This window comes from Micropterus salmoides, unplaced genomic scaffold, assembly GCF_014851395.1.
Source record: "Micropterus salmoides isolate LMB-PRFRI ecotype aquatic unplaced genomic scaffold, ASM1485139v1 Ms_hic_scaffold_2596, whole genome shotgun sequence".
In the NCBI taxonomy this organism is placed as follows: Eukaryota; Metazoa; Chordata; class Actinopteri; order Centrarchiformes; family Centrarchidae; genus Micropterus; species Micropterus salmoides.
This window is the reverse complement of record NW_024041813.1, coordinates 8,227-18,923: the sequence shown is the minus strand read 5'-3', so window position 1 is coordinate 18,923 and position 10,697 is coordinate 8,227. Positions and strand designations below refer to the sequence as shown.

Below are 10,697 nucleotides of genomic sequence, written 5' to 3'. Positions count from 1 at the left end.
ATGACAAAGTGATGCAATTACAAACAAATGAACCATGTGGATAAGGTCCCTGATTCCATAATGCAAAGATTTTTGGTGAGCTTTAAAAAAATATATTTATAAAAGATATCCTTAAAAAAAATATACTTTATCTTGTGACTTAAAAAGGGTTCAGTCATCTGCGCTAATTTTCGACAGCCAATCACAGACAAACAAAGTCCGGACCAACACTGTACTATTTGCACGTTGTTTAAGTTGTTTGCATCAGGACCATCAGGGTCCAGGTCAGCATCACGGTCATCAGGGCCATCAGGGTCCAGGTCAGCATTCAGCATCACGGTCATCAGGGCCATCAGGGTCCAGGTCAGCATCACGGTCATCAGGACCATCAGGGTCCAGGTCAGCATCACGGTCATCAGGACATCAGGGTCCAGGTCAGCATTCAGCATCACGGTCATCAGGACCATCAGGGTCCAGGTCGGCATCACGGTCATCAGGGCTATCAGGGTCCAGGTCGGCATCACGGTCATCAGGGCCATCAGGGTCCAGGTCGGCATCACGGTCATCAGGGCCATCGTTTGTTGATGAAGACCTCAGATGTTTCAGCTCACAGCCGTCGCCACCTTTTGCTCCGTCCTTCCTCTGAGTCTCATCATATATTTCTCTATGAGAACATGGACACAAGTTTAAAACACTTCTTAAAGGAAGTTGGTGTGAACACAATGAAATCTTGTAGCTTCACAATCAGCCACCGCAAACCTGCTCACAACAGCAGGGCTTTAAATGTTAATAAGAATATGTGGGACAGGAGTTTGTTTTGTAACTTACAGATCATTCCACGTCTCACCAGAACCCCGACGAGAACGCAGATAATGATGACAATCCCAACGACAGTGGAAGGGACAATGGCAATAAGCTGCCTGTTGTCCCCATCTGAAAGAAAATCAGGAGATATAGGCTGCCTTTGAAACGGGTAAAAATGTTGTCTCAGGACGTGTCTAACAGGACAGCGAGGCATCGAATGCTGTTCGTAACCGATCAAATTATCTATTCCTGTCTCCTAAGATGCCTTCAAACTGCCCCTCACGGTCAGTTCTGAAGGCAGCGTCGACGGCGACTCGATGCTGCCTATTTCCTATAAATCTGTGCTTCTGCGGTTGCTTGCTGAAAATGGGAAGGACAGTGGACAAACGAGCCAAAATTCATCCGCAAATGGCTATAAGTTTATGAGAAATCTGTTCAAACTTAAACGGCACATTTACAAAAATACTAAAAGACAAATAACCAATGAAAAACAACAGAATTTCATCATAAAGTAATTTACCAGGATTGCTCGGTTCATCTGGCGGAGGTCTAGTTGTGCTGGTCACTGTTAAAAAAAGGTGGACAAAACTGTTGTCAGTACTAAGAAAACAGATTAAAATATCTTCTAGCAGTCAAAACAGAGGGACCTGCTGTGTGCTTTAGTAGCTCGTGAAGGATAAGGTGCTAAATTTAACAGGTTTTTTTAATCTGACATACACATTAACATATTAAGACAGGATGTGACATTGCATGTTTTAGTAGAGGTCCTCGTTTAAGAAACGTGACTAATGAAATACATCATGACCCGCTGAAATAACAGTGGGGGGACAAAGTGCATTATGGGATTTTTTTTGTGTGTGAGTTTGCCAGTTGTGACGGAGACAAATTCAAATGCGAAACGAAGCAGGGATTCAAATCAGGGTCTAAGCCACAAACTTAATTAGGATAATTATCTCCAATTCTGACAAACCTTATAGTATCTGAAACTGTATGAGCTCACCTTGCTCAACAACAGTGAGATCAGTAACACAACTGGTCTCCAGTTTTGGGACAAAACAGCTGTACGGTCCTGTGTCAGCCAGCTGCACTGAGGAGATCTGCAGAGTCATGTTTCCTCTGCTCAGGTCATCAAGGTTAACAGTAGTCCTGCCTCTGTAATGAGCCATCTGGTCATTGGGATTTTCCTGCTTGTGCCGGTACGCGTAGACCACCTTGTTGAGGTCAACTCTTTTCCAATCGAAAGTACGATCCACCGCTGCGTGCAGGGACCAGATAACATGGTAGAGTGACCGTATCACCTTCCAGCGCCTGGATTCTCGAATTCGGGCAAATGGCATGAGGCTCTCCTGGGGAAACAAACAAACATTGACACAACTTGAACTTGATGGTTTTCAAACATTTAAATACACAGATTTTCTGTTTTTCTAGTTCAGTGGTGCAACAATTCCTTAAAAGTAAAAGTGCTGCTCCATCTCGTTCACTCAGCTGCTTCATCAGATCCGGAGACAGTCCTCCTAACCTGAATAATTTGATGTACTGGCAAAGTTTATATACCTGGCAGTAGTGGTGTGACAAGATCTCGTACCTAGTAAGCATCTGCAACTCTCCACACTGAACTGTAAATCTCAGCACAGTGCGTACAGATACATGCAGGAACACGTTATGAAGTTAAGGAGTAATAATGTGGAAACTGTAGATATTCTAATATTACAGAGTACAGTGTGACCTACTGAGAAATAATCTGGTGTTCGGGAGGAACTTAAAAACAGTTTACACTCCTATTTTAACTATAATGAGCCTAATCAGTGAGAGCCACACAGGTCACTAACGAGTGTCCACCATATTAAAGGGAGTGCCACCTCAGCAGAGGACATTATACAGATGTTTTGTACTGGAGGCGCTAGTCTGTGCAGCACATCTACTCTACTAGGTGAGAGTGTTTTACGTTAGTTTAGCTGTTAAAAGACCGTATTTTAAATGGTGTGCATTGACTCAAAGTTTTTCAGTGACTGTCGTGTTTGTGTCCTTTACTGTACATAACAACTGTGACGGGACATAACATCAATCATCTTCTACAGCTGTTAGATAAACACTCCTGGTTTTCACTCCAGCTATTTACTGTAGAAATATCCTCATACTTCTACTTCTTGTACATCAGCAGTTATATTGAAATGTTTTGGATTATTGCTTGGAACAATTCAGCAGAGTCTGACAAGCCCTGAAGCTGAACCCAAGACTCCCTCTCTCATTTTTCAATTAAACGCAGTTTATTGGGATGAATGTTTAGGTTGAACAATGTTGCCAAAACAGAAAGTAACATATACACAATATCTCGCTCACTGTAATACTGAATAATGTTAAATCTGCTGCTTTGACAGAAGACCAACAATGCCATATTATTGCCAAAGGCTTTAATTCATGATCAGAATAATGGCTAAATGGGGCTTTTCAAAAAACATTCAGGGCAAGTGGAAGTTTTAGCAATGCTACCGCTAATATTAGCTGTATTTCCTAAACGTTTTCAACAACATACCAGTCTTACAAACCTAAAAACACGTTAACGTTAGTGCTGACAACTTTAAGGTAATCTAATTATAAGGTATACCGTTAAGTTAACGTTAGCTTAGCATTCTTGCTAACAGTTACTCCTTTAACTTACTGTTTTCAGCTAACAGGGAAATGATGTTACTCTGTAAGGTTAGCGTTACAACGTGCGGAGTAAAACCAAAACTGTATAAATCAAGGTGTTGTAGTCCCAGTCGGGTAGTTCGGGATGCACCAAACTACAGGAAGTACATTCTTCTTCTGGGTTTATGGCGGGTCGCAAACCGCCTTGTTTAGGTGCATACCGCCACCTACTGTACCAGATTTTTACTACGACTCATGATGAAATAGGCTACACAACATTTTCAGGAACATTAGGCTACAAACTCACATTTTTTAGATCAGCACATACAGATAAAAATCTCACTGCGTTTTTCATGGCAGTAAATTATTGTTACCCAAAAATTAATTGCGGTTGGTTTAGTTTTATTTTATTGTAAGCTGTTAAGAATAGACGTCTCCGCCCCGAGATTGAAACTGCTGATTTTCTACTAATACCAATGTGTGTGTGTATAGTGTATTTATATATATATATATATATATATATACACACACACACAAAATTCCTTAATAGGCTAATTATGGCCAATGTTATTAATAACGTATTACAATTAACGTTATAATGTAGTGAAATCCAAATAAACCACTCTTAATTATTTGCTTGAAATTCTTCGTCAGACGTGTGATTTAGGGTAAATTAACACACGGACCCACGGGGGCCACATTTCACGACAAAAAGTGTTTTAGTACCACAGTTTATAGGCCTATTTAAAAACAGCTTACGTATTTAAAAAAATTATGTTTTATAATCACAATAACAGGTGAATTCAGGTTGAGTGGGACACTTCAGCTTATGAGTACTATACAGGGTTAATTTTGTAAGCCAATCACAACAATTGTTATTGTGTTGTTGTTGAATGTCTATTGGATATGAAACAGAGGTTGTGATTGGTGGGACATCAAGAAGTGGTCCCGTAGTTCTTTTTCAAATTGGTTGACTCCTGGGACCTCGTGGTAAACCACCCGGCAAGTGGAAATCTATATAAAATTACAAGGATGATAATTCAGTCATTTATGATTTAACAATAACATTTTTGCTTTTAAATGTCTTTATACTGTCTGTAGATTAGAGATTAATTACAATAAGGATGTAACTGGATCAAATATTTGAAAATTAGATTTACAGCCTTATCAACCTGACAGTGTTAGATAAAGTGGGACAGGGCGTTTCAGGTTGAGTGGGACACTTTTAATGCTAATGCTAGTAAGCACAGTGCTGCAGTTTCATGAAAAAAAAGATAACATTTTAAAGTTGTTGGTAAGAATAATGTATCTGAGTATCAATGGTTGGTAATTTCTTAAATACACTAGGCTACACAAAAAATGGCCCCCATGCAAAGAAAAGATTAACAGAAAGAGAGGAATTAGTGAAAGGGGGACAGGATGCGGAGAAGGTAGGACAACAATGTAGGAAGGGAAGAAAACTGGAGGGAAGAGAAAATGGCAGCGACGTTGAGGAATATAAAGGACAGGAACCTAAAGTAAGGTTTTTAGCCAAGGCATGGAACACCCTGATATTGACATTACAAAAGTGAGTGAAAGGGCTGAAGAGAGGCATCAGGTAAAAGCCCCAAATAGTTTCAAAAATGCATTTAATAACTCTTACATAGCCTAGTATTAATAAACTAAAGACATTTTGCCTTTAGGCTACTTGCAAACATGATTTGTTTTTTTTTCCCCCACACATTGTTGAATATTTTTTACTAAATTATATCTCTGTGTTACTGTACACTAACATTATATATGCTGTTAAATGTTAATATAATATTAAAATGATTATTATGTTATTATATGTTGTAAAAAGTATTTCTCATGTGTTTAATGTTTCATTTTAACTTAATAGTGTCCCACTTTATCTAACAAAGTGTCCCACTCAACCTGATTGCTTCCAGTTTGCCGAAGAGGGTGACAGATGATGTTTAAAGATAAACAATTTGATAATAAATCAATAAATTGGCTTAATTTCACCATAGATGTCTTCACAACAACCTATTTTAAAAAAACTACATACAATTTTAATACATTCTAACTGATTTGGGATGTTTAAAAGGCAAACCAACTTTACCTGACTTCACCCTAGGCCTAACTCATTATTTAAAGTTTTATAGTTTCGGGTTACTTTTACTTACCTCAAGTGCAAGTTAGGACGAAGACAAGTACAAACCAAAATGAATAGTCAACAAGAGAGAGCTTCACAGAGATTTCCATGTTTGCTTCACCTCACACCAGGCTGTGTCTCTGATCTCAATCTTGATCTTTCCGACTGTCTAGCTTGTCTGCACGCCTTCTCCGAGCTTAAATCCGACATTATTTACAATTTCTGTGACAATTCTGTGTCCAGGACACCGACCACAAGATCTGTCTCATTCTCATTCTTCCCGGCACCAAAGATCCCTCCACATTTTCACCCTGGGTCCCCTGGTGGATTCTTGCCCTCTCATGAATCACATTAAATTAATTTACCGCTTTCCTCCCAACTAACACAACACGGTCCACGCAAGCACTTCCTCGTCTTTGTCGAGCTCGGTCGCCGTTCTGTAGCTGGATCCTCCGCCTCCACTCAGGCCAGAACTCCCGATGACTGAAATCAAAGTTGTCCGGCGGTGGGAACGTCGCCATGGTCGACTTCTTACAATATACAATGTTTAAAGACCAGTCTGTGCGAGTATTCTCAAAATACTGACATTACAAACGTTGCGTAGACATGGATTGTATAAATAGCATATAGGACGGGTCACACACACTCTTTATAAAAGAACACGCCCCAAATCAGTCCGTGCTGACGTCAAAGTAGTCCAATCCCAGCTCTCCCTTCTTGCTTGTGTGGACCTAAAGTCCAGGCTAATTGCCTAATCCATTTTACATCTTCTTGAATGTGTTATTGTACTACTATACAAAATAGTCAAGTTAAACTAGAAAAGAAACATACTGGCTAACAGCACTCATAGTTTCAGTTTTCTGTTTGAGCACACATGAAAACATAAAACAGTCATGTTGTCTCCATTCACCCCAATGAAAATAACGTTTACCTTAATATAATTAATATCCTAGATTTCAGTCTAATCAACACAACATTTGCTAATACAACAGCACATATGCGCCAAACTTACTAAACACTGTGAGGAAGTGGTGGAAAAGGTTGAGGGCAGGTTAATTGTTCCTGCCACAAATATCTTAAAGAGGAAGAGTTTTATCTAACAAACTGTACCTTCTGACAAAAGCTGCCATGTTTGGTTTCCAAACGGTTTGTGACAAAAAGTGCAGTCTATTCCCGTTTTTGGACCAACAGATCCCAGTACAGAGGAACCTTTTGAAACATTTTGAAAGACATTAACAAAGATTTTGCCTACTGTTTTTTTTTTTAATCTTCTTCCTAAACTTCTCGGCAGACATAATTTTCATTATTAACTTGAATAATATTTTAGCTAGATTTTAAATCCATAAAAATATAGGGCTTACAATATTACCCTCCTTTTAAATTTTTGCCCATTTGTGCCAATATGAGCGCCTTAAAGAATATTAAATCAGTGGCCTAATAAAAAGGACTCACACTTACCTGTAACAGTTTCTGCAAACAGTATAATACAGAGCAGCTTTACATGTGTCCCTTCCATGATCAACTCAATCAGTCTAAAAGCAGCTCCAAACATAAGGCTCTCAATGAGAATGTTTCATGCTGTTTTCTGACTTTCTTTTCTTCATATGGGAGTGGGGGCAGGACCGTGGAAAGAGGGGAGGGGACTGTGAGCACAGACAGAATCACCTTCCAGGCAGAAAAGGATGTTCCCAACATTTATTTGCACTTAGATAGTGAAACATTGCAGCTATGTTTCCTAGTTGTTTTATATCAATGTGTCGCTTTAAAGTCATCTTGTTGATCGTCATGTCCCGTGCCACCTGATGAATGGACGTCCCATTCTGTAGGCTACCTCTCCCACTACTCTGTCCAAATCCAAAAGAGGTGTTGAAGCCTGTCTGTCTTTATATATGATTTCTGGTCTTAACTGCATATTGTCACATCATTTCAGTAATGCATAAGACCGCAATGTAAAATTACAGTAAAAAAAAAAGTAACTTTAATCATTTTTTAACCTTTTTGAGCCTCAAAAAGGTACATGCATGTACCTTGAGGTCCAATAATAAGCCCTATGGGGTACATTAGTCTAAATTGTACCTTGGGGGACAGAAATGGACTCCTACTGTACCCCTATTTCTGACAGTGTAGAGAATAATATTGACCTACTAGCACAATAGGCCTACTACATACAGGGTAGTTCTCCAAGTGTCTGAGATAGCAATGCTCAGATAAACAGTCCAGTCACATGTAAACATAAAATAACTGGTCTCAGTAAGAGTCAAAGTAGTTCCCTATCTTACACAAACTCAGTAAACTGGAACTTTAAAACTTTCTCAGGTTTTACATTTCAGTCTGTTTCTGTGCAATATTTCAGAAGGATTCTCTGCAAATAAGATGATAAATACACTTTCTGAGTCATCTCTCTTCCTGAGACTTCCCTTGTACTTGGCCTTGGTTTCTCCTCCCCTTCTCCTCTTGTTTGTTCTCTCTCTCTCTCTCTCTCTCTCTGTCCCCTCCTCGGTCTTGTTTCCTCTCTCTCTCCGAGTTGGTTGCTCTCTCTCTCTCTCTCTCTCTCTCTCTGACTGTACCCAACCATCACAGCAGCATTTCAGATGACAACAAACAGATGCCTCTTAAAATGGGTAAGGGAAACAAACCAACAAACATAAATAAGTTAGCCTGCTGACAGAAGGTGATTGTGAGGCAAGGAAACGTTGCCCTGGTACAGACACTAATGGTTTTATGTTCATTCTGTTCAGTTCAAGAACTCGATCACTTTCATTGATAAACAAGAGAGACAGCAAATAAATCTGAGAGGGTCCTAAAGGACAGAGTATAAGATTTTGTCCCAGGGTCCATCTGACAGGATTTTAGCTTTTAGATTATTTCTTTATTACAGAAAGTGCACAAAAACTATGACCAATACAGCCACCATACCTTCTGTCATTGGTGATGGTTGAGTCCTAGTCGGGGTTTCTCCACAAAGGTATGACTCACAGAAAGACAAGAGACCTCTGACGCTTCATTATATACTGAGGAACGTTTCATTAGTCATCTCTGGCAGGACTAAGGAAAAGGAACTTTATTTTGCTGATGATACTTTTGTTCTTAAATACAAGACTATAGCACTTCCACCACATGTCATGTGAGAGATTAAAGTTACATCATAAGGTGAGGGACAATCAGACGCGCTGACAGCTACAGTTTGTAAATACGACTCATATTACTGTCAGAGGAAAACTATTATCTGAAATAATCTGACTTTGATTAACAGTATTTTCACCCCCTTTAGAAGTTTTCATGTTTTATTGAATCCTAGATTTAATTTGACTTTTCAACGCTGTTACATGAAAACGACCGTCCAGGTTCAGGTGTGTTTATACTACAATCAGCTGAAACCACATGGCTGCACACAGGTGATCTCCACTTAATGACGTGACTTCTGAAACAGACTGTCTGCACCTGTGATCATTTAGGTCTGTCCTGTTAAAGGCTGTGAATACAACATGTATTTATGTTTGTTAAACATTTTGATCATTTTGTTGTTCTGTTTTCACTGTGACTTTAAATCTGCTTTGATTCAATGTTGTAAAACAATAAAACATGTTCCACCGTGGTTAATACTTCTTACAAGTGCTGAATATTTGAGATACTAGTACTTCACATAAGTAGTAATTTTGTTAAACTATACTTTTCTCCATATAGTATAGTTTATATATATTTTTTTGTTAAACTAAACTTTTCTTCAGGGCGGCGCGGTGGTGCAGTGTTTAGCACAGTCACCTCACAGCAAGAAGGTTGTGGGTTCAAACCCCGGTTGCCCCGGCCTTTCTGTGTGGAGTTTGCATGTTCTCTCCGGGTGCTCCGGCTTCCTCCCACCATCCAAAGACATGCAGGCTACGTTAATTGGTGACCGTTGTCCTTAGGTGTGCACGTGAGTGGTTGTCTCTCTATGTGTGGCCCTGCGATGGACTGGCGACCTGTCCAGGGTGTACCTTGCCTTTCGCCTGATGTCAGCTGGGACTGGCCCCAGCCCCCCCACGACCCTGTATGCGGGATAAGCGGTTGACGATGGATGGATGGTATTGTTGTGTTACTTTTGACCCACCTGTGTGTTACCTTTGTCCCAGCTGAGGGGGTCGAATGTAACAATGTGCCACTTATTTAAAGGGAAATTATACGGAAGTCGTTCTACATTTGTACAAAATACCATCTGATATTGATAGACCACACCTGTTAGTGACCACAGCAAAAATATATCTCTGTCTGAAACATTATCTTTTAAAATCAGGTTTTTCTGAAAAATGGTACTTTCGCCCCTGCTCTCCCCTTGTTGAAGTACAACGACTTCCCCAAGTTGTTTCATGTAAAAGGACTTAGAGGAGACTGATTTAAACCACACCTTTATTAATACAGATATATCTGGAGACACTTCCTGCACGCTACCTAAGTAAGGGTCTGACTGCTCTTCCGCTAAGCTGTGTATGTGTGTTGATGAGACATCACCCAGCTGCACATCCCATGTTACCTTATATGGAAGTTGTCAATAGGTGTAGAATATTTCTAGTGTGCCTTAAGGGCTGTCATGTGAGTGTGTGTGTGACTGTATTCAGAAAAGTGTGAAGTGTGTCAGCGTGTATTATGGTCAGGGCCCGGTTTCCTGTTGTTCAGCACAAGGGGTTGTGTTGTATATCCACACCCTATGTGTTTCTGAAAGCATTTGACTCGCGAAAAAAATTGGCTGAGTCACTCTTTCTCTGTGCATAGGGTGTGGTGACTGAGAGTTTGTGAGTGATTTCCAACTTTTTTTTCCCCACGCCTACGTTTTTACTGTATGATCGTAGGTCCTAAACTGACTTTGGTTTTAATTAATTTTTTATTCTGGGCAGCGAGGCTAGCAGGTTGGAAGACCAGGAAGAGTCAGATGTTGGGTCAGGGCCAGACGGATGTGGTGCAGAGTCTGGTTGCGGCTCGTAGAGCACGCTTTTTACACACTGACTAGTAATCTGGAATCATATAATCATTCATTCTCTGAAAATCAGCCGATAAATACATCTCAAACCCATACAAGATTATAAATCTGACATCAGCCACAAACATTAAACTTAAAGAATATGAAATCAGTAAGAAGAGAAAAATAAACCTAACTGTTACTGCAGTAAACAGATCAATA

General features: G+C 39.9%; 1 protein-coding gene across 1 annotated transcript; it reads right to left on the bottom strand.

Annotated features, from left to right (window-relative positions):
- Positions 1-505: 505 nt before the first annotated feature.
- LOC119919174 lies at positions 506-6,232 on the bottom strand. Its single transcript, XM_038739635.1, has 5 exons — positions 5,911-6,232; positions 1,784-2,129; positions 1,304-1,348; positions 808-912; positions 506-643 (listed from the first exon to the last, which is right to left on the bottom strand). Coding segments are annotated over exons 1-5 (654 nt in total). The 5' UTR covers positions 6,067-6,232; the 3' UTR covers positions 506-641.
- Between the last annotated feature and the right edge of the window lie 4,465 nt (positions 6,233-10,697).

What these genes read in the sequence shown, in the direction of transcription:
- LOC119919174 (XM_038739635.1), bottom strand. Translation starts at nt 6,066, where the DNA reads ATGGCGACGTTCCCACCGCCGGACAACTTTGATTTCAGTCATCGGGAG. An exon ending in TGTTAGTTGGGAGGAAAGCG is followed by an intron (nt 2,130 to 5,910) that starts GTAAATTAATTT and finishes TTGTTTCCCCAG; the next exon opens with GAGAGCCTCATGCCATTTGC. An exon ending in AGATGAACCGAGCAATCCTG is followed by an intron (nt 913 to 1,303) that starts GTAAATTACTTT and finishes ATTTTCTTTCAG; the next exon opens with ATGGGGACAACAGGCAGCTT.